Below are 17,874 nucleotides of genomic sequence, written 5' to 3' on the forward strand. Positions count from 1 at the left end.
TCAAACAGTTCTCAAACATGCAGCAGCAGCAATGTCACATGGTCAACTTCTGTATATATTTTTTTGTTCTTGGAGTCTTTCAGAAAGGTGAGAAGGAGTGATTAACTGGTGTGCTTTTTTTTTTTTTTTACATGAATCGATCATTTATTGGTTTTAAACTGCATGCCTGTGGTTGCTTTGTGTTCATGTGGAAGTACACGCTGCTGCAGAGGTATGTGATTCATTGAAAAAGAACAATCTTAACAAATCAGACATCAACTCTGACTCAGCTGTTACACTTAATACTGAAGTGATGTTGATATTTAATAGTTCTGGTGCACAAACACACACATGCATATAAGCTTTATTCATTGGCCTGTTATTTATTATATTTATTTTGGCGCACAATTTTGCAAAAATGGCAGACAGTGCTGTTCTGTATTTGTCCTGTTGGGGATCTTTTCAAAAGGTGAGAGAAACAGTCTTCTGTGCCCATAGAACATGTTTTGATTTTTTTCACTTAGTTGCTGTGGATGTGTTTGAAAAAACAGAATCACTTGTAATAACTGTTGTTTAGAGAGTTCAGTGCTTTATTGAAATAAGGGTGTGTCCTGATAAGAACTGTGACTGCTGGAGGTGTAACTGTACACTGATGTACATCAGTTTGGAGGTCAAAGTCAGAAATGTAAAACATTAAACTGCACCCTTTTCATGTTTTTAAAAAAATATATACTGTATGTATTTTTTTTCTTTAAAAATGTAATCCTGGTTTACAAAACAGCAACCTGCTAATAAAGAAGAAAAATTTACAAAAAAAAATCAATTGAATTAATACATGAAACAAATGTTCTTTCAAATAAATAATGCAATAAATATCCATTAAGGTGCAGCACTTACCACATGAGCTGTGGCTGAACTGTGGTGTATTTGAATTCAGCTTCATTCTCAAGAAATACTTAATATCACTGTCAGTGAACTCTGAGGGATCTTCATAACAGGACTGAATTACTGACATGTGTTTGAAACCTTCCAGATTGTGTGAGAACTCAGGCAGCATTGATTTTCTTTATTTGATTTCAGTCTGACTGTACCTTTAGAACACAGTGTCTCACTTTTTATATTTATTTTACTTTGGAATAACATAAAATGTGTTCTCCTGCATGCAGGTCTAACATCAGTGATCCAAACACAGCAGACTGTGGTGGCAGCAGTGGGACAAGAGGCTCAGTTCAACTGTCAGCTCCTTCAATCCAAACAGGTCCTGCAGGTCACCTGGCAGAAAGTCTTACCTGATGGAGAGAAGAATCTCGGCACCTGCAACCAATTCTTTGGCCAAACAGTGAATGACGAATTCACAGACAAAGTGGAGTTTAAAAATGCTTCTCTGCAGAGCTGCTCCATTGTGTTGAGGCGGGTGACGCAGCAGGATGAAGGCTGCTATCGATGCTTGTTCATCACCGTCCGTGGAAGCTCTGTGGCAGGAAGAACCTGCCTCCAAGTCTACGGTAACAACTTTGTTGAGTTACACTTATTGAACCACCAGTTGACTCTTGAGTCCCATATAAACTAATATATTTGACAGAAAATGTTGGAATCTGATTTCTTTGAGACATCTTCATTAGATGTGTTAATCCTTTGGCTGACAACCCAAGACCTTATGGAGTGAATGTTTGTGAAAGTTTAAGGGGTCTCAGGACTGCACTGTAGGTACCTGATAGATGGTGTTGGAGACTAAATTCTCTGTTTACAGATGGATGTTCCAGTTTAACATAGATGACTTCCTTCACTCCTCTCTTGTTTAACCACCAGGTGGCTCTTGAGTCTCACATAAACTAACTCCGAAGTGTCTGATGTCTTTGTAACAACACATTCCTTCAGTTAAAGGCAACTGGACGTCTCAGTTTTGGTTCTTGAAGATGTTTCTCCTTCATCCTAGAGGATATTTTCAGTTCTTACTAACTGATGGAGAATCCCAGATATATTTTGTCACCTTCAAATCACATGTGGCTGACTAACAATCGAAAACTCATGTGCCTCAGGGTGTAAATGGTTGTTAAACTTTGTGTGTTTTCTCCTCAGAGCTACATGAACCCGTCCTCCATGTCCGAGAGTCCAACTCTGCTGGAGAGTCCGTTGTGTCGTGTTCAGCCACAGGTCGACCTGCTCCCACCGTGACTCTGAATGTGACACAGCAGCACCTTCACTTCTCACACAACAACACTGTCAGCGTCAACAACAACGATACAGTCACTGTCACCACGAAGGCAGTGCTGCCAGGTTTCTGTGGCAACAGTATCCAAGTTGGATGTGCAGCCCGAGTGCTGTCTGGTCCTCAGATGGAGGCGTTTGTGATGATTCCTGAGATGAAACCGCCTGATGGTGAGAAACACTTTGAAATCTCACATTTATAGACTCATGATGATGTTATGATCCTGATGTTTGGTTTATTTTGTCAGGTTCAGATGACAAATGTGGACCAAATCAGAGAGGTTTCAGTAAGTTAATATTCAGATGTTGACATGTTCTAAATGTGTTTGTAATTGCTGAGTGTTTGACACCAACATTGTTCCTCTTTTCCTCAAAGGATGGCCTTTGATCATTGTGTTCATTCTGGTGGCTGTTTGTTTTGGTGCTGTGATCATGTCAAGAAAAAACCTCAGAACGGGTACAGTTGTTGTCATCACTGTGTCTCAGTTAGCTGATCAAAGTTTGTGCATATTTAACTCTTCTTAAATCCTTCCGTCTTTCACACAGGAACCATGAGATGAATGAGATGATTCAGGCCAAAGACACTCAGAAGTGAGTCTCTCTTTATTGTATGTTTTGCTATTTGGACCAAGTTATTTCATTGATTCTCACCCTCAGTCTTTTCTACTTTCCTGGCTAATCTCATGTTCACTGTAAGCATGTTATTAATTTCGTATTTTTCATCTAAGTGGCCCCATCCACTACACCCTCTGATGGCTCACCTCTCAAGTTTTAATTGCACTTAGTCACTAAAGACAGCAAAATACTGATAACACACACTGCATCTGGGGGACACAGCATGCCGTGTAAGGTGGGCGGGGTTGCTCGGGTAGTCGGGACCTCCCGATGACCCCGCTCCCGGCATGGCTTAGCTACTACCCCCTAATTTTAATTGCAAACAACACAGATCTCACCAACACTCATGTGCAGGGGAGGTGAGGGTAATGGGGTTCTTCACATCCCTGTTTTCTGGTCGCCGCCAGGGCGGGGCGGGGGGGGTGGTATCCCGTGGGCGAGGGGTCTGTGGCTAGCTGCGGGCTGGGGGCCTGCTGGTCTTTGGGGGTGCGCGGCTGTCCGCATCTGGGTGGGGGGTGGGGGGCGCGGGTGGTGGTGGGGGCCCGGTTCTGTGGCCCGGTGTCCCCCGGCCTTCCGCGGCTGCCCTCATGGGGCACTATGGGTGAGTGAGTGGGAAAATGATTATGGATGTTGGTGGGGGGTAGGGAGGGGGGTGGAGTAGGGGGGTAGGGAGGGGGTGGGGAGGGAATGGGGGGGTGGGGTGCCCTGGATCCTTGGCTGCGGCAGGGGCGCCGGCCCATGCCGGGTGACCGTCTGGGGTGACTGGTTCCCCTGGCGATGTTGACCCTCTGCCTGGGGGGGCAGGGGTTGCCTCTTGGATGCCTGGGGCCCGGGGTCCTGTGCTGGGTCCGCCCTGGGCCTCCGGCCCCTGGCGGGGTCGGCGGCTGCCGGTCTTGGTCGCCTGGGGCCCGGCCCGGCTGGACGCTGGGGGTCCTGGCCGGGTTCTCCCTCTGCCCCCTTCCGGGCCGATCCGTGGTCGTCCTCGTGGTTTGGTGGCTCGGATCTCTACTCTGGGATTGCTGCCGGCTCGCCTGGGTCTTGTGGGCTCTCGGGCCCGCTTCTGGCCTTCACGGAGGTCAGAGGTCATAGTTGCATGATCACAGTCACAATTGCACCGTACTCTGCATGTGGACATAGCAACCATGTTGTCTTGTGGGGTGTTAAGTTTGTCCTGGTGCCAGAATATCAAAAGACATGTTTCCTCAGTTTGTTTGCTTCACATAGATGATCTGAATAATTACTAACTGTGTTTCCTAACAAAACCCGTAGGATGCGTTCCGGTGTGTCTTTGTTAAGGTGTACTAGCTTGTTGCCTGTTGTGTCGGTTTCAATTGAAAGATAATTGTATTCTTGCACCCTTCCTTTTCTCTTCACTATCCCCCCTTGTTGTTGTTTTCTTTTCTTTTTTTCTGTCTCTCTTCTTGTTTCTTTCTTCCTGCCTTTCCCCTGTCAGGTCCGGCAAACTTATGTATATTTAACTAATCAACAAGTATTCAAACTAAATAAATTACTGTACAGTATCAAGGGGAGTCTTATACCGATAAACTCCCCTTGGAAAAGCAAACTTGTATGGCACAATGCAGCAGCCAGATCCCCATTCTGCCTGCTCTGTTGCCGGACAGGACAAAAAAAAAGAAAAAGAAAAAAATTTCGTATTTTTCTTTCCAAGACTGAAGAACCTTCAGGTGCTCAAGACAACAGTGATGTCAGAAAACGGTCACCCCCTAAACAAATCAAGAAAACAACATAAAACCGTCACCTTCAGCAGCAAGAAGAATCAATGTGGACCAGTGTTGACTCTGGTGACACTAAATGGTAACAGGACTGTAGGAATAAGACCTGATCGAAACTACATCAAAACTTGAAGCGTTAAAATCCTGGTGCTAAAATTGCATTGAAATGCTCAAACAACAATCACAATTCAATAATGTTAAAAAAGGGGGGTTCTGCCTCATAGGTAATCATGTGCATTGACATTTTTGTGTTTTTTTGTGGCATTTCATTTTTTATAATGTTTTTTAAGGAATTAATAATTGTTTTTTATGTTTCTGTATTTTTTTAATTGAAAATTTATAGAAAAAGAACATTAAAACCCTCAAAAAAAGTGATACTTTATTGTCTTGTTTGGACTAATTTGTGACACAGTGTGACTATATGGAATAGGATAGAATAGAATAGAATGGTCGCTTTATTGTCAAACTGTCGTGAGAACAGAAACCCTCTGCAATATTATTTAAATGCCAAATGATACAAAGCTGCATCTTCTTGCTGTAGCTAATTGCTTTATTGCATTATTTTTACACAACATATTACACAGGAGCAAATATCTTCAGCCAGGAGGTGATTTAAACACTGTAAAGTGATATAATAATGATTATTTAGATTTTAAATGATACTCCAGGGTGGATCAGTTGTGGTGTACTCTTAGAGAAACAAAAGCTGATTTATATTCGGTTTCCAACAAACCTGTTGAAGTGAATCTGACATTCAGTGGAATGTACCATTATGTGTGAATAGGGGGGGGGAGCAGGCGACTAGCTCTGTTTGTCTCACATTTGAAACAAGTAAATTTGGTATCCCTCGTCGAATGGTAGCATTTTTTTTAGATTATTTTAGCAATGTTGAGTCTATATATAGGAGGACTCGTTGCAACATGTTTTGGTGAATCTGTCCTCTTGGTGCTCTTAGTATGATCCGTTGAACTTTGTTAGTTTCACTTTGGAGTTTTTGGCGATTCACATTTGCATTGTTCGTGGAATGGTAGCATGTTTTAGATTATTTTCATCGTAATGTTGATTCTATAAATGGGAGGACTCGTTGCTACGTTGTTGGTCAATCTGCCCTCCGTTGAACTGAAGGTGTGTCGCTTTCACTGGAGTGTTTTTTGCGGTTCTCAAACATGCAGCACCAATGTCACATCGTCAACTTCTTCTTCCTCGTTCTTGGAGTCTTTCAGAAAGGTGAGAAGGAATGATTTACTGATGTGCCTTTTTTCATGAATCGATCATTTATTTATTTCTCGTAACTGCATGCCTGTAGTGGCTTTGTGTTCATGTGGATCTACACGGTGCTGCAGAGGTATGTGATTTATTTCAAAAGAACAATCTCAACAATCGGACATCAACACTAACTCAGCTCTTACACTTAATTTTGAAATAATGTTGATTTTTAATAGTTTTGGTTCAAAGATTCTTTATTGTCATTGTGAAAAAAGACAACAAGAAGCACAGCATTTCCAGCACCGCAATAAAAAGCTGTGCTAGAATAAAGAAATAGGCTTTCCTAAATGTAATGAATATAATTAAGAGCTCAGAAAAAAGAAATCTAAAATGGTGAAAACAACAATAAAGACTTTTTACAGGGAACATTGTATGCATGATCAGTCCCAGTGCAGTGGCACTTTTGAAGTTATTTTCTTGTCTTGTCTTGGGCGGAACCGCAGTCAGTCACAGCAAGACCTTTAAACTTGAGGAATGTGACTCCTTCCACTTCCTCACTGTTGATGTGTAGTGGATGGTGCTGTCCTGACTTTTTGAAATCTACAGTTATCTCTTTAGTATTCTTGATGTTAAGGCTGAGATTATGCTTTATAGACATGACACCAGATTTTGCACTTCCCTCCTGTATGCAGACTCATTGTTGTTATGTCTTTAATAATGATTCACTGTCCATACGGTTGTATTGCGTTGTTTCTGTTTAAATGAACCAGCTGCCAACAACATGCCTTATCACTCTGTGGGATACCATTTTACATTCTTCTTCTACGTGCTTCACACTGCACTATGCATACCACTACCACTTAAAAAACTTAGCAAAGATTAAATCAATAGTCTCAAAACATGATTTGGAGATATTGATTCATGCGTTTGTTTCAAGTCGATTGGATTATTGCAATGGCTTGTTCATTGACCTTACAAAAGAAGCCATACAACAATTGCAAAGCATCCAAAATGCAGCTGCAAGGGTTCTGACTGGAACCAGGAAATATGACCACATTAGTCCAGTGCTTAGATCACTGCACTGGCTTCCTGTTGCCCAGAGAATAGACTTCAAGGCAGCTCTGTTAGCCTATAAATCTCTTCATGGTCTTGCCCCACACTACATTTCTGATATGTTAGTACCCTATGAACCATCCCGCACTCTGAGATCCTCAGGAAAGGGTCTTTTGGAGATTCCCAAAACAAATTCTGAACGTGGTAAGGGTACGTTTCAGTATCACGCGGTCTATATCTGGAATAGTCTTCCCATTGAAATTAAACAAGCCTCAACTTTGGCAATTTTTAAGTCTAAGCTGAAAACTTTTTTATTCTCTTGTGTTTATGGAAATTGAATTATTTAACTGTATTTTAATCTGTTTTAATGTAACTTTTATCAATTTGTTTTTATTTTGTTTTTGAATGTATATATGCCTTTACTGTAATGCACATTGGGCTGTCACTGTTACATGAAATGTGCAAAACAAATAAAATTGCCTTGGCTTGCCTTGCCTTGCATCTAACAGTCACAATGAGCCCTCTGCTGGACTGAAAGAGGTAATGCTTGACTTAGGCACTGCTGTGAACTCCATGTAAACAACAAATACTTAATGAACATAATGGCAGCAATGAGTGTTAACAGCAACTGTAAATATGTAAATCTGTCAAAACAGTCGATGATTTACTGCGATACTACTTTAGTGATAAGTCCAAGCACAGTAGTGTCATCTGCAAATTTGGCAGTATAGTTTGATGGATAGTTGGGACAACAGTCATGTGTGTAGAGCAGTGGACTGAGCACACATCCTTGTGGAGCACCTGTTCTGATGGTTATTGCAGAAGATGGGTGCTTCCCTAGCCTGATGGCCTGTGTGCGGTTTGTCAACCCAGTCGCACAGTGAGGGGTTGATATTTAAGTCTTGCAGTTTTGTGAGGACTTTGCCTGTCAGGATGGCGTTAAAGGCGGAGCTAAAGTCGAGGGAGAGCATCCGTGCGTATGTGTTTTGTCGCTCCAGATGCTCCAGTGCAGTGTGGAGCACCATGGCTATAGCATCTTCCGTCGACCTCTTCTTCCTGTAGGCAGACTGATTTTGGTCGAAGGAGGCTGGGATGACAGTTCTGATGTGCTTCAGCACCAGTCTCTACAAGCATTTGGCTGGTAGGGGTGTGAGGGCTGTGTGTCGTTCAAGCATGTGGCTGCCGCCTGTTTTGGTATGGGGATTATTGTGGATTTTTTTAAGGCTGAGAGACACATGACAAAGCGAGGGAGAGATTGACAATGTCCGTGAATATCTCGGTCAACTGATCAGCACAGTCCTTTAGCACCTGGCCTGCAACACCCTCTGGGTTTGATGGTGCACAAACACACACATGCATATAAACTTTATTCAGAGGTCTAACAGCACTGATCTAAACACAGCAGATAACTTTTTAGAGCCAAATGGCAAAGACATTATCATGAGCAGGTTAGACCAAATGAATTATCATCCAGTGTTTTTAGATTTATTTTTATCATTTTTTGTCACATACAGTAAGTCACTTTTTACATTATTGTCTTCATGTCCACACCCACATGATAAATGGTTGGATCCACCTGCTTTTATAGGTGAGAATTTGAATTTTGGCACACATTATTCTGATTATTAAAAAAGTATTGTAATAAAGAAATACAGAATATTGCTGTCAGTTAACTCTGAGGGAGCTTCATAACAGGACTGGATTACTTTACAACATGTGTTTAAAACATTGTAAGTTGAATGAGAACTCAGGCAGCACTGATTTTCTTAATTTGATTTCAGTCTGACTGCACCTTCAGAACACAGTGTCTCAGTGTCTCACTTTTTATATTTATTCTACTTTGAAATAACCTAAAATGTGTTCTCCTGCATGCAGGTCTAACATCAGTGATCCAAACACAGCAGACTGTGGTGGCAGCAGTGGGACAAGAGGCTCATTTCAACTGTCAGCTCCTTCAACCCAAACAGGTCCTGCAGGTCACCTGGCAGAAAGTCTTACCTGATAGAGTGAAAAATCTCGGCTCCTACAGCAAGTTCTTTGGCCAAACAGTGAATGACGAATTCACAGACAAAGTGGAGTTCAAAAATGCTTCTCTGCAGAACTGCTCCATCGTGGTGAAGCGGGTGACGCAGCAGGATGAAGGCTGCTATCGATGCTTGTTCATCGTCTCCTCTGAAGGCTCTGTGGCAGGAAGAACCTGCCTCCAAGTCTACGGTAACAACTTTGTTGAGTTACACTTATTGAACCACCAGTTGACTCTTGAGTCTCATATAAACTAATATATTTGACAGAAAATGTTGGAATCTGATGTCTTTGAGACATCTTCATTAGATGTTTTAATCCTTTGGCTGACAACCCAAGACCTTATGGAGTGAATGTTTGTGAAAGTTTAAGGGGTCTCAGGACTGCACTGTAGGTACCTGATAGATGGTGTTGGAGACTAAATTCTCTGTTTACAAATAGATGTTCCAGTTTAACATACACACGTGGACAAAATTGTTGGTACCCCTCAGTTAAAGAAGGAAAAACCCACAATTCTCACTGAAATCACTTGAAACTCACAAAAGTAACAATAAATAAAAATTTATTGAAAATTGAATAATCAAAAACAGCCATTACTTTTGAATTGTTGATTAACATAATTATTTAAAAAAACAAACTAATGAAACAGGCCTGGACAAAAATGATGGTACCTCTATAAAAGATTGAAAACTATTTGACCAGAGTGACATGATTAACTCAGGTGTGTCATTTAATTGACATCACAGGTGTTTCCAAACTCATAATCAGTCAGTCTGCCTATTTAAAGGGAGACAAGTAGTCACCCTGCTGTTTGGTGAAAAGGTGTGTACCACACTGAACATGGACAACAGAAAGCGAAGGAGAGAATTGTCCCAGGACATCCGAAAAAAAATTATAGACAAACATCTTAAAGGTAAAGGCTATAAGACCATCTCTAAACAGCTTGAAGTTCCTGTGACAACAGTGGCTCATATTATTCAGAAGTTCAAGACCCACGGGACAGTAGCCAACCTCCCTGGACGTGGCCGCAAGAGGAAAATTGATGACAAATTGAAGAGATGGATCGTTGGAATTGTATCCAAAGAGCCCAGAGCAACCTCCAAAGAAATTAAAGGTGAACTCCAAGGCCAAGGTACATCAGTGTCAGATCGCACCATTCGTCGTTGTTTGAGCCAAAGTGGACTTCATGGGAGATGACCAAGGAGGACACCACTGCTGAAAAAAACTCATAAAAAAGCGAGACTGGAATTTGCAAAAATGCATGTTGACAAGCCACAAAGCTTCTGGGAGAATGTCCTTTGGACAGATGAGACCAAACTGGAGCTTTTTGGTAAGGCACATCAACTCTATGTTCGTAGACTCAAAAACCAAGCATACGAAGAAAAGAACACTGTCCCTACGGTGAAACATGGAGGAGGCTCAGTAATGTTTTGGGGCTGCTTTGCTGCATCTGGCACAGGGTGTCTTGAAAGTGTGCAAGGTACGAAGAAATCTGAAGACTATCAAGGCATTCTGGAGAGAAATGTGCTGCCTAGTGTCAGAAAGCTTGGTCTCAGTCGCAGGTCATGGGTCTTCCAACAGGACAACCATCCAAAACACACAGCCAAAAACACCCAAGAATGGCTGAGAGAAAAGCGTTGGACTATTCTAAAGTGGCCTTCTATGAGCCCAGATCTGAATCCCATTGAACATATGTGGAAGGAGCTGAAACATGCCATTTGGAGAAGACACCCATCAAACCTGAGACAACTGGAGCTGTTTGCTCATGAGGAGTGGGCCAAAATACCTGTTGACAGCTGCAGAACGCTCATTGACAAATACAGAAATCGTTTAATTGCAGTGATTGCCTCAAAAGGTTGTGCAACAAAATATTAAGTTATGGGTACCATCATTTTTGTCCAGCCCTATTTCATGAGTTTGTTTTTTTAAATAATTATGTTAATCAACAATTCAAAAGTGATGGCTGATTTTGATTATTTAATTTTCAATAAATTTTTATTTATTGTTACTTTTGTGAGTTTCAAGTGATTTCAGTGAGAATTGTGGGTTTTTCCTTCTTTAACTGAGGGGTACCAACAATTTTGTCCACGTGTGTAGATGACTTCCTTCACTCCTCTCTTGTTTAACCACCAGGTGGCTCTTGAGTCTCACACAAACTAACTTCAAGTGTCTGATGTCTTTGTAACAACACATTCCTTCAGTTAAAGGAAACTGGACGTCTCAGTTTTGGTTCTTGAAGATGTTTCTCCTTCATCCTAGAGCTTTATTCAGTTCGAACTAACCGACAGAGAGTCCCAGTTATATTTTGTCACCTTCATGTCATGTTTCCCACTAACAATCCAAGACTTATGTGTCTCGGGGTGTAACTGTTTGTGAAACTTTGTGTGTTTTCTCCTCAGAGCTGCATGAACCCGTCCTCCATGTCTGAGAGTCTGACTCTGCTGGAGAGTCCGTTGTGTCGTGTTCAGCCACAGGTCGACCTGCTCCCACCGTGACTCTGAATGTTACACAGCAACACCTTCACTTCTCACACAACGACACTGTCAGCGTCAACAACAACAACAACGATACAGTCACTGTCACCGTGACCGGAGTGTTGTCAGGTTTCTGTGGCAACAGCATCCAGGTTGGATGTGCAGCCCGAGTGCTGTCTGGTCCTCAGATGGAGGTGTTTGTGATGATTCCTGAGATGAAACCAACTGATGGTGAGAAACACTTTGAAAGCTCACATTTATAGACTCATGATGACGTTATGATCCTGATGTTTGGTTTATTTTGTCAGGGTCAGATGAAAAATCTGGACCAAATCGGAGAGGTTTCAGTAAGTTAATATTCAGATGTTGACATGTTCTAAATGTGTTTGTAATTGCTGAGTGTTTGACACCAACATTGTTCCTCTTTTCCTCAAAGGATGGCCTTTGATCATTGTGTTCATTCTGGTGGCTGATTGTTGTGTTGCTCTGATCATGTGTAGAAAAAATCTCAGAACAGGTACAGTTGTTGTCATCACTGTGTCTCAGTTAGCTGATCAAAGTTTGTGCAGATTTAACTCTTCTTAAATCCTTCCGTCTTTCACACAGGAACCTTGAGATGAAGGAGATGATTCAGGACAAAGACACTCAGAAGTGAGTCACTCTGTATTGTGTGTTTTGTGACTTGAACAAAATTATTTCATTGATTCTACTTTCTTGGCTAATCTCATGTTCACTGTAAGCATATTATTAATTTAGTATTTTTCTTTCCAGGACTGAAGAACCTTCGTCTGCTCAAAACAACAGTGGTTTCAGAAAACGGTCACCTACTAAAACAAATCAAGAAAACAACATAAAACCGTCACCTTCAGCAGCAAGAAGAATCAATGTTGACCAGTGTTGACTGTGATGACACTAAATGGTAACAGGACTGTAGCAACAAGTCAAACCTGATCAAAACCACATCAAAACTTAAAATCCTGGTGCTAAAATTGCACTGAAACCCTCAAACAACAATCACAATTCCATAATGTTAAAAAAGGGGGGTTCTGCCTAATAGGTAATCTGTGCACTGACATTTTCGTGTTTTTTTTAAACATATTTTTATTGATATTTCCAAAAACAATATATATAAAAGAGGAAACAAAACAAAGTGCACCATATGAACAAAAGGGGGTGGGGGAGGGGATAGGAGGCAGACAGTTCACACTATATTACATTAGGGATCTCCAACAATTTTTCCAGGAAGCTATCTCCATCAGAGAGCCACCCATGTTGTAAAGACACCAGTGTAACTCCATGACTTACTTTAGATTAATTGAATGCAATTTTTATATCAATTATCTAAGTGTTTGTAATTTGATTTTTTAAAATAATGTTTACTTTTTCTTCATATATGTATATATATATATATATATATTGTAATGTTTCCCTAAAATTTGTTATTTAGAAATATAAGAGGTCACCATGAAAAAAGCTGGTGGGCCACTGCTCCCAAAACATGGTTGGAGATGCCTGTATTCAAACAGTTAACACCGTGGAGATTGCAATTTATCAAAAATAAGTAGAATCCTGACCAAATGTTCCAAAATAAATCTAAATTATTTCTTGTCATGTAAGTCATCTTTTCCATAGTCACAGTGGACGTCAGTCCATTGAGCCACTGAGACAGACCACACATTTTAGGCTCTTTCCAGCACTTGGCGATACAACGCTTGGCTTCCAAAAGTCCAATATTCAACAAGGCTTTCACTTTGATAGTAGGTACAAAATCTTTCGGGAAAATATTTAAAATACATAGTTCAGGATTAGGAGGAATTCCTTTACCAATCAGTTGACCTAACGGATTTAACACTTCTTTCCAAAAAGCATTCACCTTAGGACGCTCCCATAAACAGTGAAACAATGAACCCTTTTCAATTCCACACTTGTAACAAGTATCCGGGATATTTGGGTTAAAATTATGCAATTTTGCAGGAGTAATATATTGTCTGGTCAACCATTTAGATTGAAGGAGCCTGGATTGTGCATTAGTTGTGTTTGAGCCAGAGAACATGACTTATACCAGTCATTATCAGATATATCCATCTGTAAATCATTCCTCCATGCTTGTAATATGTTTTGTGTGGATTCTTTAGAGTTGCTCATAAGCATTGTATAAAGTATAGAAATTTGACCTCTTCCAGATGAGTGATTTGTAATTATGTCTTCTAAGGAGGAAAGGGGAGGAAGTGCTAAATTGTTACTCTGTCTGGTTTGAATAAAATTCCTTAACTGAAGAAATTTGAAAAAAATGTTTTGAGGGGAGATGAAAGGTATCTCTCAACTGCTCAAAAGGAATAAGTAAATTGTTCCTATAGAGATCTGAAACCGTTTTGATGCCTTGAGTAAACCAAAATTTAAAGCCAGCATCTGCCCTACCAGGAGGGAAGTTATCGTTTCCAAAAACTGGAGTAAATCTCTCCATATATTCATGCATATCATACCAGATCTTAATAGAATTTTTCAAAAATGGGTTTTTAGTTTCCTGAATCAGTTTCTTCTTGTCAGCTGAGTAGATATATAAATTAGGGGGAATTTTAATATCCATTGATTCCATTAATACCCAAGTAGGGGTCTGCTCTTTAACAAAGGAGAACATTGTTGCACTGGTTTGGGCGGCCCAAAAATACCATGTCAGATTGGGAACTTGCAAGCCCCCTCTGTCATATGGTAAGTAGAGCAAGGAAAGTCTGAGCCTTGGTTTCTTGTTGTTCCAGAGGAAGTTCCTGAATAGTTTTTGCAAATTTAAAAATAAAGAATTTGGTGGTGAGAGAGGGATTGATTGAAAAAGATAAAGAAATTTAGGTAAAATCATCATTTTCAGTAAATTAACTCTGCCGATCAGAGATATTGGTAGCTTTGTCCACCTATTTAGAAGTTGAGTGACGGAGTCTGTCAAAGAGTTATAGTTTTGTGCAATCATGCTCTCAATGGAGGGAGCAATTTTGACACCTAAACCCATGTTCAGAAACCAAAAATGGAGTGTCAATCGGGGGATTTTTACGTTCATTGTCATTCAGAAATATTATTTCTGACTTATTAAAGCTAATTTTATAACCAGAGAATACACTGAATGTGTTTATAAGAATTAGTATGGAAGTATTGATTTCTCCAGATGCGCACAAAATAGAATTACGTCATCTGCATATAAAGCAATGCGATGATCTAAATCGCCAGTTTTAATTCCTGTTATATTACTGTGATTGCGGATTGCCATTGCCAAAGGCTCAATTGCTAGAGTAAATAGAAGGGGCGACAAAGGGCACCCCTGTCTAGTCCCTCTATATAGTTTGAAGGGGCCGGAAAAAAGGCCATTTGTCATTATTTCAGCTGAGGGTTGGAATGCAATAATTGAATCCATTTTAAGAAGTTACATTTGATTCCAAATTTTTCCATAACTTCAAATAGGTACTGCCATTCGATTCTGTCGAAGGCTTTCTCAGCGTCCATTGCAATTAAAGCATGGTCAGCACTCCCATTTTTCTCATAAATCATGTTCATCACCCTTCGAATGTTGTGGAACCCCTGTCGCCCTCGTATAAAACCATTCTGATCACTGTGAGCCATCTTTGGCAATAACACTTCTAGTCTCCTTGCTAATGCTTTACATAAGATCTTGTAGTCATTGTTCAACTATGAGATAGGTCTATATGAGCCGCACTGTGTTGAGGGCTTGTTAGGTTTTAATAACAGAGTAATTGTAGCTACATTAAGTGATGGAGGAAGAGTCCCGCAACTAAATGATTCCTGATACATATCTAATAAAGGTTGAGCTAATTTGTCTTTGAATATTTTAAATATTTCCATTGGTATTGCGTCAGGTCCAGGAGTTTTACCACCACTCATATTTTCAATTGATTTAATGATTTCTTCAACTATTAAATTGCATTCAAGACTGGCTACATCATTATCTTCTAAATTAGGAAAATCCAATTGAGCCAAAAAGTCATTCTGTTTTGTTGAAACTGAGTTAGAGCACTCTGAGGTATATAAGTTTTGATGAAAAGTGCAAAAAGTATCATTGATTTGTTTGTGATCCATAATCAACTGTCCGTTATCTGCAAGTATGGAATTAATTGTTCTTTCATTCTGAACCTGTTTAACACGCCAAGCCAAGATTTTGCTCGCTTTTTCACCTTGCTCATATCGATTGCTTCAGTCTCAACAGACGTTTTGTGGCTTTATTTACTGACAGGATGTTGTATTTGGCTTTTAATTTATTTAGTTCTAAAATTAGAGAATTTGAGCTAGAAGCATTTCTGAATATTACTTCTTCAGTTTCTTTAATTTTTCTCTCCAATTGCTCCATTTCTATGAGACATTTTATGTTTAGAATTAGTAAAGCTAATCATTTGCCCTCTTAAAAAGGCTTTAAATGCCTCCCATTTTATACTTGCAGTAGTTTGATTTTTGTTGTGTTCAAAATAATAATCTATTTGTTTTCCAATATACTCCAAAAATTCTCGATCTTTGAGCCAAAATGATTGGAGACGCCCTTGAGTGGTACAGATTGGTAAATTGGGTATAGTTAGTTTAAATGATAGAGCGGAGTGATCAGAGATGATGATGCTATCATACCAGGATTCAGTAACCATGGGAACCAGTGGCGCAGATATCAAAAAGTAATCAATTCTGGAGAAAGTGCAATGACTACTTGAGTAGCAAGAGAAAACAGATGCACTGGGGTGCATGTGCCTCCAGATATCAACCAGATTATATTCTACCATAGACTGTAGTATTTCCTTTCTTGTTTGCTTTTGTGCAGAATCAATTCCAGTAGATCTGTCAATATTAGGGTAAAGAGTACAATTAAAGTCACCCCCAATAATTAAAAAACCTGGAAGTGGAGCCAGAGAGAGGAATAGATTTCTAAAAAATATTGGAACATCGTTGTTACACCCATATATATTGACAAAGTTTAACCTTTGTGATGCTATTTGACATTCAACAATAAGATATCTACCAAACTTGTCACTTACAGCGTTAATGAGATTGAATGGAACAGTGTTGTGAATAAGCATGATTACACCCCTAGAATGAGAGTTATGTGATGAGTGAAAAACATGGCCTGGCCAGCGCCTTTTAACTCCAACAATATTTTCAGCAGTAAGGTGTGACTCTTGTAAAAATATGACATGTGCCTTAATTTGTCTAATTCTATTCATTACTTGTTTAAGCTTAGTTAGTTTGTTTAATCCCCTTACATTCCTAGAGGTTATTTTTAGAGCTGGTGAAACAGGCATTTAAATAGCAAAAAAACCCAGAAATGTCCAAGTCTGCCATAAAAAAGGAAAATGGGAAAAGGAAAGGGAAGGAGCAGGGCGGAGCAAACGGAAAAAAAACATTAGAACATAATTAACAAAGGTGCATTTAAACGGGAGCATCTGACCCAGAAAAATAAAGCGTAAAAAGACCAGGCTAAAGGCCTTGGCTGATCCACCAAAAGATAACTTAGTAGAGGAGCAGCAAAAGACTAAAACTGGCATAACAAAGCCACCCCTTCAAATTAGAAAAGGAAGAGTTATTAATCTTGTACCACCAAAATAAAAGAAGGCCCCAGACCATAATATCACGTATATAAAACAATCTTACATTGTAGTTAATGGCCTGGAATAATGTGCCTACTGAGCGAACATAATTATCATGTCAGTTTTACCGGTATGCGTCATTGCAGTTCAGGTACTGTTCTCCTCTAGCCCATTCGCCTTAAGCTGCTGCACGAAGAGACTTGCTTCTGAGGGGGTATCAAACACACGTCAACTTCCTTGATGGGTGATCAACATCTTTGCCGGATAGATGATGCCAAAGCGCAGATCCTGGATGTGGAGGGTTGACAGCTGTTTCTTAATCGGGTCGAACAGTCTCCGTTGTTTGCGGAGGTCCACCAAGAAGTCCTGGAAGAACATCACTCTCTTGGCTTCATAGAAGACAGGGCCCTTTAATCTTGCAGCCCTTATGACTCGAACTTTGTCTGAGAAGTTGAGAAACTTCATTATTACTTCTCGGGGTCGTGCCATTGAATCTGCATCGCAAGGGCTCCCAATTCTGTGTGCTCTCTCAATCGAAAGCGGTCCGGGAAAGTTTTCAGCACCAAGCACCTCGGGGATCCATCGAGACAGGAACGTGCACGTCCCTGCCTTCTATCCTCTCTTGTAGACCCACCAAATGAATGTTATTTCTTCGACTTTGGTTTTCCAAGTCCTCCACTTTACGTGTCAGTGCATCTAGGTCCGCTTTCATCGAGCTATTAGCATCTTTCAAAGTAGCGATGTTGTCCTCGTTTGTACCAATTCTGTCCTCTGCCAGAGAAACACGGGCTGCCATCAGCTTTATGTCACCTCTCACAGCCTTTATTTCAGTGAGCATCGTGTCAGACCTTCTCCCGAAATCTTCTTGCATCAGTTGAAGCGTGGATGAAGGGATAAGTTCGCTGGTGTTAGCTTCTGAGGTTAGCTCAACTTCCACAGCTTCATTAGCATGCTGCTCTGCGTCGTGAACTGAGTCAGATTTTGGCGTTTTTAAAGCTTGTTTTGCCGATTTCGGAG

At 40.5% G+C, this 17,874-nt stretch overlaps 1 protein-coding gene and 1 pseudogene across 6 annotated transcripts in view; both read left to right on the top strand.

The window, feature by feature from the left end:
* The window catches only part of LOC110971082 (uncharacterized), a 37,593-nt pseudogene that overhangs the window by 5,648 nt on the left and 14,071 nt on the right, over positions 1 to 17,874 (top strand).
* The window catches only part of LOC127532145 (OX-2 membrane glycoprotein-like), a 24,910-nt gene continuing 7,036 nt past the window's right edge, over positions 1 to 17,874 (top strand). For 2 of the 6 annotated variants that reach the window (XM_051943157.1, XM_051943159.1), the window contains exons 1-6: positions 1 to 87; positions 1,146 to 1,484; positions 2,059 to 2,358; positions 2,436 to 2,474; positions 2,564 to 2,644; positions 2,734 to 2,778. In XM_051943157.1, coding sequence (XP_051799117.1) covers positions 18 to 87; positions 1,146 to 1,484; positions 2,059 to 2,358; positions 2,436 to 2,474; positions 2,564 to 2,644; positions 2,734 to 2,747 — 843 coding nt within the window. In that variant the 5' untranslated portion in view covers positions 1 to 17 and the 3' untranslated portion in view covers positions 2,748 to 2,778. Of the gene's footprint in view, positions 88 to 1,145; positions 1,485 to 2,058; positions 2,359 to 2,435; positions 2,475 to 2,563; positions 2,645 to 2,733; positions 2,779 to 4,471; positions 5,115 to 12,061; positions 12,574 to 17,874 lie in introns of those variants that run through there. The other 4 variants (XM_051943161.1, XM_051943162.1, XM_051943160.1 and 1 more) reach the window with 3 other exon arrangements.

Source organism: Acanthochromis polyacanthus, chromosome 22 (assembly GCF_021347895.1).
Source record: "Acanthochromis polyacanthus isolate Apoly-LR-REF ecotype Palm Island chromosome 22, KAUST_Apoly_ChrSc, whole genome shotgun sequence".
Classification (NCBI taxonomy): Eukaryota; Metazoa; Chordata; class Actinopteri; family Pomacentridae; genus Acanthochromis; species Acanthochromis polyacanthus.